Source organism: Sturnus vulgaris, chromosome 2 (genome assembly GCF_052056855.1).
Source record: "Sturnus vulgaris isolate bStuVul1 chromosome 2, bStuVul1.hap1, whole genome shotgun sequence".
Classification (NCBI taxonomy): Eukaryota; Metazoa; Chordata; class Aves; order Passeriformes; family Sturnidae; genus Sturnus; species Sturnus vulgaris.
The window spans coordinates 104,320,285-104,342,522 of NC_142244.1; the positions used below are offsets into that span (position 1 = coordinate 104,320,285).

Consider the following 22,238-nt stretch of genomic DNA (forward strand, 5'->3'; position numbering starts at 1 on the left):
GGGAAGAAGGGGAAAAAACCCCATAACCCACATTTACACTTCCCCACCTTTCAAAGTTTCATCCAAAAATGACAGCTAATTAGCCATTAAAATTTACTTCACTATCTAAAAAACAGAAAAGGTGACTATCTATTCTGTGTGTTACTTTACTTTTAAGAATGCATGTTAAAAATTTAGGGGCAATTTCAAAGTAGAAAATTAGTTTAAGTTGTTTTAGATTTGATAATACTTTTCTCACATCAACACTAACTGGCCCCATGCATAACATGCCACTGTCAGCAGAAAAGGAAATATTTTGATTTTTTGCTGAATCCAGGATACAATTTTATAATTAAAAGGCATTAGGTGGCCACTGCTCTACCTTAGAAAGAAGCACAGTTGCCCATCTCTTTATCCTGTTGAGGCCCTAAGAATAAATCCTCACTCCTTTCAGTTTTTTTTAATTCATAGCTGACAGTACGCAGGGTATTCACAAGACATTACTTCCCTCTACTAATCTCTACATGAATGGGTTAATAAAATAACAGTAATACAGTTTTGAAAGTAACACAACTCATTTCTTTCAGTCTTTGGAAAAAGTTCAGGCTTCTGTCACGTGAAGGAAAAATGCTCAGCAGCTTGGGTTTTGGACAGATGAGTTTTCTAGTCATTGTGCAATTCCTGCAATTCTTATTCCTGACTCTGCAGTAACCTGTTTATTTCAACTGCCTGCATACAACACTGGACAACCCTGCTCAATCCACTGCCAGCCCTCTTACCTACTAAAAGCTAAGCCTCCCATTATTCTAACAAAAACAATTAGGTTTTGATGACACTGTTTTTCATGGCACTTAATACCTTCAAAAGCGTGTCTTCTGTTACCCAACTCAACAGGTTCAACCACGATTTTACATAAAAAACATCTGATAAAAGCTGATCTGTACCTTAAAGTGCCTTCTGATGGGTCCTGCATTTTCAAGGTGTCCTCTAATGCGTCTGTGGGGGTAAGTGTCACTTGGTCTTGAAGAATAGTAAGAATTCTAGTAGGAAAACAGTTATAGCTTCAAGTTATTAAATTATTCAAGGAAAAAAAATGTTCAGGTTAAACTAACAAATATTGCAGTCTTGTAGTGTTTGACACAATGACACTTGAAGGGACAGGAATAACAGGAGCATTGGGCCTGCAGTCCAGGCTGGCTGAAGGGACAGCTAAAGATAATACAGACCATGTTCCTGGAATGTCATCCTCTTGGAGAGACCTAAGAAACTGACAGCCCAATTAAGGTTCTCCCTCCCTCCCTCCCAGAACAGATGCCTCCACTCGCATGTATCAAGTCCAGCAGACAGGCTGCTACAGCACTCATGGCTTGCCTCAGGAACAAGGGCAATTAGATTGGTAGCCCGGATCTCCTGGCTGGCACGTGGCCATCACGGGTTAGTGCAGCACAGACACCTCCACAGCAAACAAACAACCTGTAGCACATTGAGGTCCTTAGAAAATGCTACTTTTAACTCCTTATTTCAAGAAAGCATTTGAGAATTGCTTGCCTGCCACAGAAACATAATTTCAAAACCAAGTCACACAGACAAATAGTATTGAAATGGTTGTGTCAACACACTGAACAGCTGCAATCGAACAGCTGTGGTTGGCTAAAACACAGCACTCCTCCAGCCACTGACCTACCTGAACATTTTGGTTCTTTTCCAACTTCCCCTATGACAGCCAGAGGATGCCATTCTTGTCCATCATTGCATATGATTACCAATATTTACAGAAGCATTGGCATAGATTTGCATATATTACATTAAAGTCCTCTATGCAACACAGAACAAATGTGCCAATGAACTCCTAGCAAGCAAATAAATTTGTTTATGGTCCACTCTTGAATAATCATAGAAGCATTCCAACGCTATTGAACTCTGTTTTCATAAAGGAAATTTCATCAGCTTGGAATACATTTTAAAAAGAACCTAAGAAGAGAACTCTCCTGAAACATTTCACATATACTAACATTTAATAATAAATGAAAATGTATACTTGGCTGTTCCCAGAATTTCTGTCCTCTAACAAACTACCAAACCTTTCTGGCAAAGCTGTTAATAATGGTGTGGGGAGAAAGGGGGCTATAAATATAGTGGAATGCTGTTAGAATCCAAGATAACTTTTAACTATGATTTAAACTAGCCTTTTTCCTTTTTTAGACTATGTTACTGCCTACAGGTCAACTATTCAGCTTCTTGCAATGCCTTGACAAGAGAACAAAAAGAAAGGAAGAAAGACTTTATTAAGTGAGATCAAAATGGCTTTTCCAAAGAAAAGACAGGAACTTCCCAGCTTCCTTCTTATTCTAAGAAAATAAAAACACTCTACAAAATCAAATTAACTTTCTACCTACAACACAATTAAATCAGGAAGCTCCCAGCTGAAGTACACTCTTCCTTTAAGATGGGAATCTAGCAAGATGAAAAAAGTTTAGAAAAATTTCCCATTGTAGTTCAAAATAAACCTCTAGGAATTAAAACAAAGCTTGCCTTAATTAACTCTGGATACAGCCCTCCCTATCCCTACCTGCCTTCAGGCTAAAGTACATTCACAGAAATATTAACATTAGAACTACTTGATGCAAAGGCACAGCAAACCACTTTTTAGGAACTTCTCAAACCAGTGGCATTAAAAAAAATTGAAGGACAGAAAAAAGGAAGAGGGGGAATACACATGGATACTTGTTCTGATTTTCTACTTCACTCTAGCTAGCCTCCTTTTGTTAGTAGGGTACAAGGCTAAATGGACAATTCTTACAATCAATCTTAGGCCTGGAAGGTACAATTGTGTATCTAAGCTTCTTTCAAGTTTAAGCTCAACTCCCAATTATTGAATATTAACATGACAAATATTATATTTTGATTACTTAACTAAGGCTTTTGATTTTTCTATTTGTGTACAAACCAGCTTCTGTAAGGCTGACCAGGAAGAGACATTTCTTCTTTAGGATGCCTTACATTTTTAATACCTATACTTTCACAGCTGTTGGGGAAGATGAAAATGGAAAACCTTATAAATATGATTGCCTGGCAAAAGACTTTGAGAATATGGAAACTATAAGCGAGACTGAAATGAAAGCCATCTTTGAGATACCAAACCTTAGTTACTGAACAACTAGAAAACAATAGTATGGCCACCTGAAAGTAATCCCCTTTTTATTGAACAATTCCCTCTGCTTGCAGACAGGTCCAAGGGTCAGAGAAGACCCTACTAGCTTGGTAAAGGGGGTCCAAAGAGGAGTTTTTGGGGTTTAAAGTGTAACACAGTATGGCAATGTAATGATTCTTTATAGGCTGTATGTAAATGCTATAGGATTTGTATCTTGTATTAGATTGGTTAGTGAAAATTAGAATATTCAACACAGAAGAAGATTTAATGTATTGTAATGGGAACCTCACAGTCTTACTCTCTGATGCTCTTACTTTTACTCTCTTACCTCTTACCCCTTGCCCTCTTTTTGGTCTTGCCCTCCTGCTCTCACAGGCCTGCTCCAAGCTGTGTCTGGAAGCTCCAAGCAGGGCCCTTTCACCCACACCCTTTGCAATAAACCACAAGTTCCAACCCCTGGCCTTAGAGATCTCTCCATCAGTCCCGACTGTCCTGACCCACAGCTCCTACACACAGCTACTGTTGTTCCAAAGGAATTACTTCTTACTGCAGTGCAGGACTTCCTAAAAGTTGCATATTTGAAGTTCATTATTAAATATGAAAATTCAATCTTCCTGAATCTTCACCACATTTAACAATAACTCAGTATCTTTTTCAAACCAACCTCCTTTTTATTAGCAATTACAGTATTACTGTGGTGGGTTATGCTGGCTGGGAACCAGGTACCCACCAATCAGCTCCACCATTCCCTTCCTCAGCAGGGTTAGGAGTGAGAAAATAAAATGTAAAAAAACCACATGGGTCAAGAAAAAAAGACAGTTTAATACAGCAAAAGCAAAGACACACAGAAGCAAAGGAAAATGTAAGATTTCTTCTGTACTTCCTGCCAGCAGGCAATGTCCAGCCACTTCCCAGGAAGCCAGGTTTCAGTACACAGTGGTTGCTCCAGAAGACAAACGTCACAACAACCAACTACCTCCCACACTCCCCTTCCTTTCTCTGTGCTTTTATTATTATTGTTTCCTTTCTCTGAGCTGAGCAGATGAGGTCATATGGTCAAAAACGTTCAAAACTTGTGTTCCTTTACACAGAAGGAGGCACTTTTGCATCTGCAAAGCAGACATTTGAGAGTTGACTACATGAAAGCTACTTTTGATGGACCTCAGAAAAGTTTCATGGGCTCCTGGAGCCCTTTCCATAGGTCATTAGTTACAGTGTATAAAGAATGGTAACTTATGTTTGTCTTCTCCTTATTTTGCAGCTGTCAGAAAAAAAGAAGTGATTTAGAATTATACTGCACACATTAAAAAAGCTTTTCTGGTCTCACCAGTTCCCCAGGTTAAACAAGCAGAAACACCTGGAATTGATTACAATTCTTCAGAAGGAGCTTCCCACAAGAGAAATTTATTTCTATTGGACCTAATATTACTGTCTTGCCCACTTCAGTATTGAAGTACACTGCAGAAAGAGAGCCTAAAGAATAATTGTCCAAAACCAGGGTTCATAAATGCAGTATTCGAGAGATGTTATATTCCAGTGTTTAACTTCCATTTTCAGGAACATTTTTCAGATATTTCTTGGTTTTTTTCTGTGATTTGCTACTCATTTTTATTTAAAATAAGTGCTTTCCAGAACTTTTATCATAATGAAGATAAAAGAAACACTGTTTCAATAACAATACCACCTACACAAGATTCAGGCCTTCCCTTCATACCACTGACAACTGGAATGCAGGAGAGTATTCTTTTCCTCAAACTACTTAGCTCAGATTATCTGCCCAATAACAAGGCCTTCCATTTTATCATTTAGGTAATTACACCATTATGTAGAAGAAATATGATATTAGACACAAACTTCTTTTATGAAAAGAAAAGGAGTGGTATCAAGGTGATTTCAGCTCAGATGTACTAATCTCTGCTTCAAAAAATACCCAAGGCAGTCCTCTTGCACTAGAACTAGAAATTATGAGTAGTTTCACTGTTGAGCACAGACAGAAGATAAAAAAGCCTTACTCAAAATTTAAAAGGGCAAGATATCAAAGACTGTTAAATTTACATCAGCACAGACAATGCAGCAAAATATGAATTATACATTAACAGTGCAGGAGCTACTATTTCTACTTTTAGGCTTACCAGCTGAGGTCTCCCAATAAATTTCCTGAAAGGTGGCTTAATGAACCTCATAGGCTTTTGGAAACCATCAACTTGAGATGTTTGTAACTTTGAAAGACTGCAGCTTTGCTGGTTCCTGATGTGTAAGAGAGAGAGTGAGAACAATTAATATCTAAAGCCACAGCATATCAACCCTGTATTTTAAACTAGCTTATTCTAGCATCTGTATCACAAGTGCAAAGAGACAGCTTATAAGTAAATATTCCTAGGAAAATCAACAAGTTCCCAGTCCAAGCGCAAACTGCACAGAATTCCACAGCAATCCGTACTCCCCTGTGCAGTGACAAAGGAGCAGGGACTCTGCTCCCTGGACTCCCGGCTGCGGAGCCAGGCTCGCCCGCCCAGCCCTGCCCGCCGCCGGGCACTGCTGCCCTCCGCTGGTGGAAACGCTTCCTGCAGCCGAGCGCTGCCAACTATCGCTGCCAGCGGAGCTGAACCGGCCCTTCCCTGACATTCCCGATCCCACACGAGCTCTAGATTGACAGCTACATCCTCCAGTTTCATCCTCAGCAAGCAGCTGATTCTGGCTTTGGGCTTTTGCTTGCTTGTTTTTATGGTTTTGGTTGTTTTGTTACCAAGAATATTGCTAATACACATGTATCCACAAACTTCTAAATAAAACATTTACCATGAAAAGTAACCACGAGAAGTCAGAATTTGTATTTTAAAAAACACATAGAAACAGTTTTCATAGCTGCAAAATAAGTTAAGGAAAAAAACCGCAGTGCATGTAATAAGCTCAGAGGCACTGTCAGTATCTCATGTGAGCTATTAAAGCCTCTCAACCTCAGGAAAATTCTGTGTATCATTCATGCCATTACTGCCCTCAATCCACATTTCCCTGACAGTGGAACCCCTAACAACAAATTCCAGGAGAGCCATACTTGGTAGGGAAATTTACACTTCTCACAAAAGATAGAAGCAAGTCCAGGGACTGTTTCTCCCACTCGTTAACCCTTTTTTGTTTCAAGAATCTCAAATATAAGAAATTTCTTCTACAGCTTCACAAGTCTGTTTTCCCAAATGTGTGTATTGCTATTAGTTGCCATTAATGCCAGACTGCATTTGAAATTAACAAAGAGCAGCACATGAAGAACAATCTGCATAAGAAACTATGACTACTGTGTGGATACATTTTATTACATTCTGCAAATTCATTAATCTACATTTCTTCTAACAGTCACTCTCTCCAATCAACCGACCTCACAACATCAAAAGTGAAACAGGGTGACTGAGGTTAGCAAACACCTTTGGGGCAAAAACTTTTAACAAACCTGTTGGAGGAATCCATAGGAGTAAAACACTATTCCAAAAATCTAAGCTTTCCAAGTCTCCAAGAATCAGAAAAACTCCAGTTATTTGCTGATATTCCACATTTTATTACCATACCAGTAGGGCAATAAAACAATATATTCATCCTAGAATGCTTTTACTGCAAAATGTAGGAGAATGTTGTTACATGGCACACTGAGGAGTTTAAAAAATACTTAAATTTTTTCAAACTATCTTTGTCCTCTCTTCTCATTCAGTGCTAGTTTGTGCTTGCTTTTCATTTTTACCCACTGCAGTTTAATCTCTATCAAGGTAACACCTCATTACAGAGCAGCTTGCAATGTAGGTCAGTTGAATTTCAGGCCCAGTCAACTTTTAAGGGTTAACTGCAGAAAAGAATCACCACAAATATAAGTGTAGCTGTGGAAGGGCCCAAAAATGAACACACAAGCGAACTATAGGCTTGGGCCAACAAGATTATTTGCTCATTACCTTGGAGTTACATCATCTACATGAAACACTCTCTCATCTTCATTCTTCAATCTCTCTTTTCTTCTCCTTTCTATATCATACCGTAGATCATTTGGATCTTCTAACACTCTTACAATGTTCTAGTTAAAAGGAAGGGTTGAAGCCAAGTTAGCTGCCAAGAACTGAACACCAACCTGATTCTGTCCTTCAGGGGCAGCACCCTGTACATAACCTGTTAACACAGTTCAGCTGTCTGCACACAGGACAGGTTCACATCAACCCAAGGATCCAAAGTCTAAAGCAATAAAAAGTGGTCCTAAGCAATTATCCTTCCTTGCACCATCTGCCTTTTTACAAGTTTCCAAACAGAAGTGAACAGAGCACTGGAATTCTGCATGGAGTTGCCAAGGCAGAAATATTCATGTAAGGTTCAGTAAATCTTAAGAAGTTCCACTATCCTTAATCAAGGAGAATCTCCACGTACCTGTACTACAGAAAAGGAATAGTAACTAAATCATAGCAACCAGAGCTTCAAAGGGGAAGAAAGAAAATCATATGACCTCAGATGAAAGCATGGGATAAAATAGTGCTCTGAGGAATTATGTGGATTTTGAGTCATTGTAACATTAGGGTAGAAGAAACATTACGATTTTTTGTAATCTCAGAGGAAAACGAAGAACCACACATCAGTCAGGGACTCAGTATTTACATTATTTTAAAACACACAGGGGGTTCAAGCAGCATGAATAATCACACTCCAGCTATTCTGGGGAACACATCTGCATTTTACTGCTCAGTGAACACAGTACACTTGCATCACTGTGGTATCTGTAAATATGCTCAGGTGTGCATTTTTTTCCAAATACTCAGAATTACTGCGGTATGTAAAAATTATGTCCCAGTAGTAAAGGGCAAACATTGCTTACATCTATAATATGTCTATAACAGTAATTTACTACTTGACAAAATTTAAGCAATCAAGGTACCTGGGGAGATTCAGATGGCACAGTTCGTTTGTTCTGAAGTTCTGCTAGAGACATGTCAATCCTCCTAGAACACAAAAATACTGCATCAAAACAAATACCATCTCTATAAAAGCAAAAGCATTCTTGACCAGGCCACAGAACGTTTTAAAGATACAGGCAGGTAAAAATAATGAATAAAAACTTCACACTGTGTAAAGTCTACTGAAGATTAATTACCTTAATGCAAATAAATTAAGACAATTAGTTCAACAATTACCTGTGAATTTCTGGATCCAAATGCATTTTAACTTCATTTGTATTTGCACTTGATTTATCCTGAATTTTTGAGAACCGCTCGTGTAGAGTTATGTCAGGAGATGAAAAATAATTTGCTGTGAAGAGACATTAAATACAAGAACGTTATTTGTAGTATTTGAAATGCACAGTGGGAAAATCTATCTTTTAAAAGATGAACTCTTAAGGATACCACGACAACTCTACTGAAATTTCAAACTATTTCCACTTGCAGTTTGATATTCACAAATGAAAGATTAGGCCAGCCCAACTTAGAAAACCTTATTTGATAAGATTAAACTCAATTATCAGCTCTACCATGGTAGTACTCAAATTACTTGAATCTACAAAGCTCAACACTGAACATAATGCAGCTGTCTAAACATTAATCTGAACATTTAAAGGAACTATACTAGAGTTGTGATTACAGCAAAGCTCCTTTATTCCTGCCATGTTTCCTAAACAAGGAGGTTACTCTCCCATACTAGCATAAAATCGTTTTGATCTTTAATCTCCACATTAATGCCTCAGTTATGGCCTGAGACCTTCCTGCAGTCATCCTCCACCCAACTACTTTAAATCCTCAACCTACATTTTCATTCAACAATACAAAATGAAGCCAAAATACAAATGCAGCCAATGGCAAACACCTGAGACTTACAGGGACATCAGAGCTAAACCATCATCTTTGGGTTTTGTAATCTATGTTTGTAATATAAAATGTATATATATATATATACATGTAATATATACATAAACACATACATATACTCCAAATATTACAGCCACCTTTAACTTGATGAATAATTGTGATTATTTCCTGAGTAAATTCTTTTGATGGATCATTCTCAATGTTCTGTGTTACAGATTCCATGTGTTCAAACACTGGATGAAAATTTTCATTTTTTCTACCAACAGCAACCAGATCATGGGACATCTGTCTTTCTGTAGTGTGACTAGAAGCAGTCCTAGAATAAAAAAAAAAAGTATCGTTTATTTTAAAGCAAATATCTAAATCTGAAAACTTGAAATAGACAAGTAGAACAAAACAAATAAGAAGTTCATGTCAGGAATAAATGGGATTAAAAGCCAAAATCACATTTTGTTCATTTTTTTAATTAAAAAAGTAGTAAGGCCATAAGGAAGAAAAGCTATAATAAAATATGAAGAGATAATTTCACTCTCAGGAATTTTTGTTTCTGTGAAGTATGCAATACAAAGTTTGTGAATTTTAAATTTAATTCAAGTAGGTTATCAAATCTAGATAAAATTAATATCCTGATGGACTTCTTCAGAATAATTCTAAGAGGCAATTATGCCTGTGTCTTGTTTATAAGGAGCTACCAGGCAATTTTCAAGAACAGTTCAAAGATAAGAAAAAGTCTCACATCTTTAGGAACTGAATCATCACTTCAGCCTGGTGAAACAGCAGTGAAACTGCTTCAGTAGAAGTGTGTGAAGTCAAGAACGTGCTTACCATCCTTTTGTAAATTTTTACTCATTCTAAATAAGTTTACACCCCAAATGGTTGCACTGCTGCTCAAAAATTATTTTGACAAGAAAGCCGACACTTCAACAACCCTACTGTTCTTGCTGCAAAGAAGATGCTTGTCATTCCAAAAGACAAATTAAGGACTCTAAGAGCTCATGAGAAAGCTTTTAGGAAGAAGACTTCCAATTGCTCATTCTGCAAAGCTATTATGTGCCTGGCCACACTGTATTAGAAGCATACAAGACTAGAATTCCATACAAAAATTGTATCAGAAATAGCCTCTAGCAGATGCCAGAAATCATCTATTTTCCCCTAACCGGGAATAAATGCATGCAAGGAGGAATCCAAGCAACCTCAGGCTTAGATATTTGAATTATCTACCTGCTCCCCAGGTTTATAAAGAACTATTCTTCTTAGCTGAGTCATTTCAAGTCAGGTGTTTCTTAAATGCCTAAAGTGAGCAGCATGAATATTCCAAGTCATCAGCTTCTGTAAAACTAGTGTTCTTATCTTTGAAAAAATAAAATATGTAACACTTTTGGCTGCAGAAGCAAATCATCCACACATTAAATTAGCTGTAATCAATGCAGTAGTTTCTTTGGTCTGCAAACAACTACCAGGTCCATTGTGCATGACCTTCAAATACAGCAGCAAGAGGCAGCAGCAAGATAGAGGAATCATCCTAAGGGTTTGTAACAAGACCCAACAATTTTCCTTACATTATCATTCAGGAAGTCAAACCCTCATCCTAGCCCAGTTGTGGCTAATGGGCATTGCTCCACCTCCCTTTCCTCAGTCTTTAATACTAGCCCCTTACATGCAGTAATTTGTCTTTGTAACTCTCCATTTAACTACATATTTTTGAAATAGTGTAAAGAGAGGAAAATTTATATACATGTTTTCTTTGGGATAAGAGGCAGAATACCTTTAAAATGAAGGCTGATCATTTTGGAAAGGAAGATAATATCTTCCAAAAGCAATTACTACCAATATAAGATATTCTGGCCTGCAAAAGCAAGAAAGCAAGACAAACCAGAAAACCCTGCAAGAATCTATCAAAATCAAGCTGCTTGCTCTCTTACGACATATTTGTCATCTAAATTTTTACAGTACTGCCACTTTTTCTTCCATTACAGCCAGCACTGGGAATGCTAAATGCAAACACAAGTATTACACACAAGACATTTGTAAGCAGACTCTGCTGCTTCAGCTCTGATGCCTCAACAGGTTGCCACTTTGCTATAACAATAAACGACAACCCAGAGATCTCTCATTTTTGGCAGTTTTACTCAACTTGAGATCTTGAACATCTGAATATGTGCTTGAGATTTATGTATTTAAAGGTTAGCTTATTTTTTGAAGAAAGATGGGAAGACCGTTTTAAAAAATGCCATTATATTTCAGATGAAAGCACAGGACTAGGCTTTTCTGCATCTGGGTTTTGTTTTTAAATAAAAATAACACATTTACTTATAACCAACTTCTAACTACAGGTTTGCATCAGGCATATCTATCTACTCTTTCCACTTCCTGCATCCCCATAAAATGTTGCTTTTTGTTGGTTGGTTCTATTTGTTGGTCAGCTGGTTTTGTTTATTTGAATAGAGGTTTAATAGTTAACTTGCCCAGACAGGAAAGTTACAATTTTAAAAGAAATAAAACTAAAAAGGTACAATTATAGTTTGTCCCCGTTAGCTCCTAAAGAAACCATGCTTCTCTCCAATATTCATAAACTGTAAAGAGACAGGAAGAAAGCAGAGGTGAAAGAAAACCAATACCTGTACTTGGTCACCATTTTCTTCATATCCACTTTGACTGTGAGATGTTCTCTCATACAGTTGGCATCTGACATTTTCACATCTGAAACAGTATGACTTGCATCACGCTGGCTATTGGAGGAATCTACGTTTTTCCTCAATTCCCCATCTTTCCTCACTCTTTCATTCAGTTTGTTTTTAAAAGATCTCAGCTCAACATCTGCTTTGGAAGAGTTAACACAAGCATTGCAGCCCTTCTTTGAACTGTATTTAACAGGTTCTTCAACGTGCCGTTCTTCCGTCCGCCTCACTCTGCCACCACTAAAGTAATCCAAGTCCTTGCTATTCCGGGCACTCTTGGAAGAGCTGTACTTCTGCTCTTCCTGCTTCATGTACTTCTGAGCTCTGTCGTCTGCAAAAGGCTTCTCCCCCTCCAGATGCCTGCGCCGTTTGTGACTGTACTCATAGGCTATCTTTGGGACACACCCCCCCAAGTACTCCCTCTCAGCCGACCGGTGGGACTGCGCACCCGGGTATCTTTGCTCCTCCTTTTCTTGGCAGGGTGGAAAAGAACGCTCTTGCTTCCACTTGGAATTTCGTGCTACATCTCCACCGTCATACCTCTCCATTTCCTTAGCCCTTTTAGACGCGTGCCCATATTCTCTGTAATCGTGATCTTCAGGATACCTGTGTTGACATAAAGCAATTTACACTTGCACTAGAGAAGAAAGCGAGAACTTATATGTGCAGAATGTTGGACAGCAGAATGCGTGGCAAGTTAACCCAAAATCCCTCACGCCAAGGTACAGATGTGCAGGGGCTCTTAAGAGGGAAATATTATCCTTTCATACTCTAGCCAGCAATACGATTTACTTAAAAGACAAATACTTCACTACTACCAGTCGCCCATAATTAAAACTACAAAGTGGCCAACGTGTTTCAAGGTGGATATCTTCAACTATAATGAAAATAGACTTTCACTTGAGGCTTTACACCACAATACCCAGGGTTTAATTATTTTATTCCTATACCTCTTCTGTAAAGAGCTCCTTGCCGTAAATTCATCAGAAACTCTTCTGGGTGACTGACCATACTTCTCTTCATGTAACCTCTGGTGCCTCAAGTCATCTTCGTGCCATTTTCTTTCAAGTTTGCATGAACCCCCTAACGATCTGTGAAAAGGTTTCATTCCTTTTTCATTTCCAGTGACTTTGTAATGATCAAACATGTATCTGTCCTCCATTTTGTGCTGGTAAAACGGACGATCATGCTCTTTATAAGGCATTTCCGAGTATTTTGGTGGTAACTGGCATCTCCTATTGCTTTCAGTCCTTTCAGATGAATGTGTTCTGTAGGGCTTATGACTGTAGCCATCTTCCATGGGAATTCTTTTCAGGTTTGGTGAAGGTGACCTACGTTCATATATTCTCTGGTGGTTATTTCCATGAGGTGCAAACCTGGAATTGCTTTGTCCATACTTTTCATCTTCTGTTCTCCAAGGCATAGACTTTTTGGGGTCCTTACGAAAGCTTTTATATTCACAGTCATAATTAATGTGAGCATGCCTTTGCCTATGATGCTCGGGAGTTCTAAAAGTTGGAGATAAGGACCTAAAGCAAAAATAAAATTTACTTTGAGTAGTTACATAAAATTGAATCAATTTCTTAATGAGAACATGTATTTCCCAAGGAAGCAGAGTTTAGTACATCATTTTAATCAGCTTGTAAAAAAAAATTAACACCAAGATATCAAAGTGGCATTTTTCTGGCTGAGTACCAGGCTTACTTTTACTCTGTTGAAAGTTTTCATAGTAAAAATACCCACTTGAAATTTTAGTAAGTCAATCATTTTTGTCTCTTTGAAGTTTTTTATTTAAAACTAAAAATAATTTCATATACATGAAGTTTCCACTACATTGAGAACAACTGTTATACATATTTTTACACTTCTCAAGCATTCCCTGTCTTTCTTTTTCAGTGCAAAGAGAAAAAAGAGAAGGAAAAAAGTGTAGAAAAAAATTTAAAGGGGAGGAAAATGCCTTTTCAGGTTTTCTTTGCATGCCAAACAAACCTTCAAAACTGAAAGACTGAAACATTACAAAACATATTTAAGTTGTCATACAGGTAAGGCTTTTTCCCGCAGAAAAAAAACAAGTTTGAGAAAGATGCTTTAGCCTTTTGGATAATTGTATGCACATGTTCACACATGTATACACACACAGTTCCACACTTACTGCACCTTTTGCAATTAAAGATTCAATTGCATCACTCAGCTCTGCATTTTCACCTACAGTTACAAAAACAAGGGCAACCTGCTATTAATTTTTAGGCAAAATTTCCTTAAAATAAAGGAAAAACACCACAGACCACTAACAAGAACCAGAAAGTAATCCAAATCATAACAGTTCTGTTTGTATTCAAGTATTCACTGCACACTCTTGACACACTCTTTAATAAAAAACATAAAAAAACTGGTGGAGTGTGAAAAACAGAGGCTTCTCTGAGTCTCTCAGAGAGAGATCAGTATGCAGGAATAGAATTAAAGTTTTTAGAGAAATTAAAGTACATTAAGCCACTCATACATTAAATAGAGGCATAAGCTTGAGTTTTAAGCAAGTAAGCAAGTAAGTTTAAGTAAGTAAGAAAAAGTTTTAAGTGCCTTAAAGAGCAAAAGCCTTAGAATCTGGTGTAAAAAACAAGTTTCAAAACTAAGCTGCAGTGAGAGCTCAAAAACATAGTTCTGGACATAATAAAAATACAGTAAGAATATTGCTTATATTCTTCAGACAGAACAGATAGGCTATATGAGTAAATTATACATAAACTTTTGTATTATAGAACCAGAATTCTAGTAGGTTTAGAAGAAATGCGTCAGATTTGTGTTTTTAGTTCATTGGGTAATTTATGAATAAGAACCTGTGCATTGAGGAGAGACCCTCTCCTCTCTCGCTCTCTCTCTCTCTTCCTCCACCATCATCATCATCACTACTATCAAAGAAGAAGAGGAAGAAGAAGAAAAGAACAGAAGAAGAAAGACCAGGGAGCATCTGCCTCTCGAGACTCTGCACCGGGCCACAGCCTCTGCCTCTGCTCAGGACTCTGTATTAGGCTGCAACTTCTAATAGCGACTCTATGCCGAAAGCTTCTGGCACAGACTTTTAACACTTGGGACTCTTTGCCACTTGAGACTGATGTGTCTTTACAATAAACAACTTTACAGCAACTAACAACTGCTCTGCTCTTTTGAAGATACAACCCCGTAACAATTCCAACAAAAAACAAGTTGAAATAAGCCACTTCCTTTGTGCACGTATTGCAAATGAGCGGCTTGGCAAAACTATTTACTCACTTCTGCCAATGAGTTCAAACTCAGGACCACAGATTTTAGTGGCTGACTTCCAACAGCACCTACACTGCGGCTGCCATCCCATGTTGGTCTGGTTAGGGTTTGCATTTTAATGAGAGCTGGGGCTGCTCTTACTCAAATGACATTCACAGCTATCAGCCTAGCATGGACATAGTTAGGATTTCTCTTTTTAACAACAAAAGAAGCAAATAAAAAAACCCACACATTTTTCTGAGTTATCCAAACTCCCTTGGTCTTGGTTATCACAGCTTAGCCTGTTTCAAAGAGATGCCCAAAACCAGCAGTAATTTCACTTGATATTGTATTCCACCCTCCTGGTTTTAGCACCTCAAATTTACACTGCAAGTCTTAAAAATGAGGCAGGTAACTCACAGCATGCAGTAAGCTGGATGTTATCCTGGTGACAAATGTCAAAGACACGTGTTGCTAGGCTAATGTCCAAGGAGAAGGGCAACGACTCCCACATTTCCACATGTTTTCACTGTGTGTTATGCTGCAAGGCATGTCTAACTGTGCTGAAGATCAGTTTACAAATCAGCCCCAAACCTCAGAAAGTCCGAGGTATTTGAACTAGGAAGCTTTTTAAAAAAAAAACAAAAAAAACAAAAAAAACAAACCCAAAAGCAAACTAAAACAACTGTTTTTTTAACAGTTCTTCCCTATATGCCAAGAAGCAAAACAAAAGTGAGTTACAGACATTCAGTGCACAAGGTGGTGCATGAGTAAAAATAACCTTAACTAGTTTGGAGCTTGGATTTTTTGCTTAAGGTAGTTCTAAATTCCAGAATACAAAAGGTGAACAAGGCTCTTGGCAGACTGCAAAAACTGAACAATTCCAGTTTAAGAGAAATTGTAATAAAATCATGAGTTGGGAAGAAAATTACAGTTGTTCACCTTGTGCAATAAACTACAGATTACAAAACACAAATTTCAATTCTGCATGCAATTTTCTTTCTTTAATGCAAGTTTTAGGTACTAATTATAAACCCTTATATAGAGCTACATTTCAGAACACAAGCTAAAGATATTTACCTTGGTTTCCATCGTGGTGATCTTGATCTAGATCTTGTCATCTTCTCTCACGTGTTTATGAGTTCCTCGAAGCTGTAAAAATTATATCATTTACTAGTCTGATTACAAATTGCAACAGGAAGGGTTTTTTTAACAAGTGTAGTACTAGAAGCTTCAAAGTTAGAGTGAAGTATATTTTAGGATGTTTTACTTCAAAGGTAAACCTTTAATATCAATTTTGAGGCAAGCAACCACTTTTTCTCTAGTTGCTGATCTTAAAACGCAGTATATTTTCTTCATAAAGATTCAAATATTTGATCATTGTTCCATTTTTCTCTCCATTTTGTAATGCTGTCTATTTAGCTTGCTGTTAAATGCTAATAAACTCATAAGGAAGCTGCAGCAATGTAAAACATATTAGTATGTGTTGAGTGCCATAGATGATAGAGAAGAGAAACTGCTTTAAAAATACAGTTTATAAAGGAAAATGTTTTTGCATCAAGCTATATCCTGAAGTTCATATACATCAAAATATTTACATGGTTGCAGACTTCTTGTAAACTTTAATTCCATCACATCTTAACTGCTAGGCCATCACATACTCCATCCAAATCAAATCAGATACAAAAGACACTTTTTTCTTTATTGTACTTCACCTGTTAATAATCTACTAACTATAAACACACTAAATATACAATGGATGCACTATGACAAAGTGCTGCTCCTGGCTTCTGAAAGTAGCTCCTGGTAACCTTTCTCATAAAAGCTATGATAGAATGCAAAAATATCTCTAGGATCTTCGAAAAGAAGTGATGTAAGTATATACAAATTCACCAGTAATGCAACTGGTGAATAGGAATTAAATGATAGTTCATTATTTAGCAAACACAAATGTTTAAAGCAGAAAGAAAATATCGGGTTAAAACTGAAGTTTGGACCACATACCTATGACTACAGCTATTAATTACCACAAAATGTTTTAAAGGCCAGAAATATAGATGCAAAAACAGATCTATCGACAGCTCTAAAGTTAATGAACAACCAACTATTTGAAACTGAAAGAATACACCCAGGTCAATGCCACTCTACATATGCTATGGTATTTTCTCTATTTGTTCAGACACTCAGGGAGACCAAAAACTAGTCTGAGCTAGCAAAGTATGGCCTTTTTGACACTCCCAGTGCTCCAATAATTCCTTTAAATCTTTTGCCTAATGAACTGAAATAGAAAAGGGAGAAAAACACGCAAGCTTTAAGGCAGGACCTGAAGCAGTGCGCACCCACATGCCTGACCCAGCGCCTCACACCCCCCAGTCAAAATGGTTGCTCAAACAAAGTATCACTCCTTGCTATACTTGACTTTTTGGTCTGATTACCTCACGGCTAAAACAGTAGTATCTTAAGAGAAGAACATACAGCATATTTCTGCTGCCTACCCCACAGGCAGGCATTAAGTCAAGCCACCTCCTAAACTAGAAACTGCTCATTAAGTTGCACTGTAAACTAACCAGACATTTATTTGCAAGATGTAGCAATAGTTTGCTTCTGAAGAAAAATCTCCAGAATTTTTTTTTTTTTGCTCCAAAATCAATCTTTTCATGTAACAAAGCATAAAGTTGTAATTGCGGCAAGGGATAGCAAAGCAAAAAGAATCCAACCCCAAAGACAAGATGAAGCATTTGTTCTCTTAACTCTGAAAGATGAATTTATCACTGCCTCTTATGTCCTAAAGACATATCTGAGGACTGGATAGCATGAAATGACTCCAGGCCCTTTGCTTACTTGAAGGTCATACTAGCCAGAGTTAGATACTATGCTCCAATGCCAGTATTCATTATTTTTCAAATAAAAGTAATATTGTGATCAAAATAATTTCCTATATTTCACCCATTAAAACACGCTTTACAAAATAGTATTTCAGAAACAAAACAACTCCTATAGTCCCTGAGTAACACATTTCAAAATGTGGTACATGTCCAACAACCTTAAAATATTCACTACCACCATCTCTTCTGGTAAACTTTTAGAAGTAACAGTCTTTTACATGCTGATCAAATTCTTTCTTCCAACTTGCCCTTCAGTTCTGAACTTCATTGCTAATTTTCAAATGAGTATGTAAACACCAAAAAGACAAAAGTACCATTAAACTCCACCCAACCATCTCTACAGAACTTGATCTGCCAGCCTGATAAAGCTAGAAACTGAGCACACATAACTACGAATTCCTTATTCTTTCCAAGACTGGCTAAACAATCATACCTAAAAGCGTGAGAAAGACTGGCAGCATATCCTAGATCTTGCCTTAGGATAAGGAGGACTGCTGTAATTTCCAATGATGACATTCCTTTTGTTTAGTGGAAAGAAATGCTCATTTAACACACCTCCTAAAAATGACCCACGCAATACGATTTCCTCACAGAGGAACACACCATATGAAGCCAGCAGACATTCCCCCCCAACAAGACTGCCAGTGTAACACCAGAATTGCAAATTAATCTTACAGAATTTGTAAACATTGCTAAATCCAGGTTTAAGTCACCTCAACTAGACTAGCAATATGGTTTCATACCAAAAGCATGTTTTTTGTAGGATGGTATCAAGTAATAAATTTGGCTGTAGCAGAATTACTTTAATCAAGTGAAGGCCCTACAGTTTCCAAGTCAGGCATCCAGTTGCTTCTGAAAAGACAGGTCATGATGGAGCAGAGATGCCAGAACCTGGCTGCTCTGGAGTTTGAATTTCTCCAAGATGTTCTGCTGTACTTTGGGAGACATTCACTATGAAAACATGAAGAACTATTTTTTAACTAAGCAGCATTATTAGGTTCAGAGTGCTGCTTGTGTTTGTTACGTTACAATAAGTGACTCATTGGAAGAGTTATCAGTAACTGTGCTTAGATAGTTTTTAAATATTAATGGGACTCACGCCTTTTATTTTCTTTCCCTTGACTTTTGGAACTTAGACAACTTCCCTCTTGGGAGAAATGGCCTCAAGCCAGCTCTCATTTGATTCCACTCTTGGGATATTAGTGTTTTGACAAGTACAAAATTTTTTTACAAACGTGTAAAGAGCATCTTGAAAAAAGTAACTCAAGAATGACCAGAAATTGTATGGGATGTGCCAACTTGAACACACGTTCTTTCACAAAGGCTACAAGTTTTTAACAACTTGCTCTCCTGAACAGAACAACCTTCTATCTCTTGACTTTCTCCAGCATGAAACAAGAAATTACAAATGACTGCGATCATCTAGCTGCACAGAAGGGAGCTGGAGTTCTTCTAATGCAAAGAGCCCAAAATCAGCAAGCCCCAAACAGCTAAAACCCTGCAGGTAACACAGATTGAATAGAAGCAGTTAATTCTCCTGGAACAGACTATAAATCTGTGGACTGCTTTACATGACTTCTTGGTGCCTTTCCATCATTTCATGGAACCTGGAACAGATCATGGAAGAAACTCTATTCAGGACACACAAACAGCAAATCAATACTAATAGTGTTCATCACCAGGGAGCTGCTCTTCAGTGCCTTTCAGCTGCAGTGAAGGAGATGTCATTGCCCACCCCTTCCAGAGGGATTGCCTGACCACCACCACAAACCCTTCAGATGAGAGAGGGACAAGCAGGTCACACAGGCTGGGTCCCACGGCCAACAGGAAGACTGAGAGACTTGCTGTAAAAACTACCCATATCACTATTCTCTCTCTCACTTTGCCCAAAAAAGATAAGGAGCAGCTCCGAGCTTTTCACTGAGTGCCTTCTAGGTGAGGATCAATTGGAAGCTGCAGGAGACACACCAAAGTCTGTATTGCTGCATGTCTTGTGTCCTGCTTTAGAGCAAATTTGGGGGAGAATCTCCAAAGGTCCCCCCGAGGAAGCAAACTCAAGCGGCGCCTCCCCCAACCAGTTCAGGAAAAAATTTCCTCGGAGAGAAATGTAAAAAACCTGTTTATTCAACTGCCCAGCACAAAAAATTAATAATACCAAAACCCAAAACCTCTGACTGCTCTAAAGCAATGACAAATTCAGAAAGTCTCTCTCCTATGGGTGGTAGCTCGGCTCAGTCTGGTGTCAGTCCCTCCAGTGCTGGAAAATGCCACTGCCCAGGCCAGGCCCTGGTGGGCCGCAGGTACAAGCTCCTGGTGCTCCCCCGGGTCCCCAGTCCAGAGCAGGTTCAAATAATTCCAGGAAAAAAAAAGAAAGAGCAAAACTCTCTGGGGAACTTCTCTGCTTCAGTTAGTCAAAAACTAACTAAAAGCAAAGGAGAGCTCTCTCAGCTGTCCACCACAGTGACACAGTCAGGAGACAAACTGATGAAACTCCTATCTCTGTGTTTTGAAAACAACCACCTCAGACATTCCACCGCTTCTTCTTCCCCCCCTTCACTCTCAAATCCAGCCTAAAGGTACAAAACTTATTTCTGGGCTAAACAGATGAATGGGGATACAATTCAACATCACAAAGTCACCCCAGAAAGACAGGTGTCCGTTAAGGAAGCCAGGAGTCATTCTTTAAGTGGAAAATGTAAACCTTCTCCTTCCAAATTATTATAATTTTGAAGTTAAGGAGCTCTGCGTGATTCTCCTGTCATGCCAGCAATGGAAACAGGTTCTGCCCCTACATGTCCTGATGGCATTAGGGTACACTGTGAACCAGAATCAACTAACGCTCTATATTTCTGTGGCTCTGATGTGCCAGGCCATCAGATCCACACCATCCAAAAGACACAGTTTTCCCATGCCCCTCCCTGTCTAGAGTTAGGGCCCCTCTAGCCCTGGTTATTATTTTCTTCCTGGGCATATATACTAGAGGTTCCTTCAAGGGGGTCCAACAGATCATCCTCCCTTCTGTAATACCCTGCAGCTTGGTCATGGGAGGCTGAGGCTACCTTCAGTTTAGTGGAGTTCCCTCTGTTAGTGTTTCCCTCCCTGAGTTGATGCACCCATGCTGTCAGGACAGAAGTGGGTTTCCCATCTCACTTTCTCATGTGTTCCCCATGGTCACACAGGAAGAACCACAGGTCAGCTCTTGGGGTGTACACTCTCTCCCTAGCTGGGGGATACTGGGCTCTGTGACTCTCACTGGTGCTGCATTGATCTTCCTCATCACCTCTTTTAGCTCCTCTTTGAGTTCCTTAACCACAGCAGAGACATGAGCCTGCTTCAGGACATTGATCACACTCTCAAAATTTTTAAGCTTGCTGGCAACAGAACCCACTGTCTCTCGGTTGTTATCAGCATTGTCACAATGAAGGTGGTGTAATGAGATGGTCCAAATTCAACAACATCTGCCCTGTGCACCTCACCTTGTCAGGATCATTATCATGCTGTCCATCCCTCCCAAAGAGCACCTCCAGTATTGCCACTTCTCTCAGCTGTTGGATCCCTTCCTCAAGGGTCTTCCAGCACATTCTATGATCGTGGTCCTCCATCCTCTCTCTGTGGACAAACCTTTCTCTTACACTCATTAAAAGTCGCTCCCAGAGGTAAAGGAGGCCTGGCTCCCCTCCCCTATGAATACCTGGTCCACACCTGAGTCCTGGGTCAAGGATCCCAAACTCCTTGCCTCAGTTGCATGCCTCTTCCCATAAGGTTCCAGACCCGAAGTAACCAGGTTGTAAAAGCCTCACGGCCCCGTCATACAATGTCTTTTTGCAGATTATAGAGACTTTCACACAACAGGGACTCAGTGATGATCTCAACCTCTGGCTCCCCTGTGGGTTGTGAGGGTCCTCCTTTCTTATCCTTATTAACTAGGTGCTCTGATTTCATCTTAGACTTCTTTCCACAGGGGCGACTGCTGCTGGATGTAACTGCCCTTATGGTTCAGCTGGAACCTGGATGGTTACAACATTTGTGGGTTCCACTGCTGCACCATCAGAGTCTCCCTCTTCAAGGCAGAGGGAGGGTTTTTCACCAGCTGGGGAAGTATATTCCTTCAGCACCTGGCATATCTTCTCCTCCATTACCCCCCATCCACTCTGGGTGGTTTACTTCTGAGGTGGGCTGTGGAGCAGAGTCAGGCTCCAGGACGGCATCCCTATTTTCTGAGGTAGATAACAGAGTGGCTATCCAAGCCAATCTTCCCTTATCTCTGAATGCTAAATAGAACAGGCATGTCAGAAACACCAGCCCCTGTATGATATCATTAGCATTTAGAAAAGATTTGAACCCTTCAAAAACCGGTAGGGTAGATCTAAAAAGCTGGGTGAAGGGTTGGGAGAAAAGTCCCCCGGTGTTATTTCCTCACAGTAGGCACCATTATTCAAGTAACCCCAAAAGCACACAGCGTGTGATAGCCCTGAATCCATGT

The 22,238-nt window shown here is 39.0% G+C and overlaps 1 protein-coding gene across 1 annotated transcript in view; it reads right to left on the reverse strand.

The window, feature by feature from the left end:
* Positions 1-22,238, reverse strand: part of BCLAF3 (BCLAF1 and THRAP3 family member 3) — a 32,935-nt gene that overhangs the window by 5,741 nt on the left and 4,956 nt on the right. Inside the window, exons 2-10 of the mRNA XM_014875845.2 lie at positions 15,951-16,022; positions 12,584-13,162; positions 11,574-12,239; positions 9,093-9,271; positions 8,287-8,401; positions 8,031-8,094; positions 7,066-7,184; positions 5,263-5,377; positions 924-1,019 (exon numbers count right to left, since the gene is read on the reverse strand). Coding sequence (XP_014731331.1) covers positions 924-1,019; positions 5,263-5,377; positions 7,066-7,184; positions 8,031-8,094; positions 8,287-8,401; positions 9,093-9,271; positions 11,574-12,239; positions 12,584-13,162; positions 15,951-15,991 — 1,974 coding nt within the window. The 5' untranslated portion in view covers positions 15,992-16,022. The remainder of the gene's footprint in view (positions 1-923; positions 1,020-5,262; positions 5,378-7,065; positions 7,185-8,030; positions 8,095-8,286; positions 8,402-9,092; positions 9,272-11,573; positions 12,240-12,583; positions 13,163-15,950; positions 16,023-22,238) is intronic.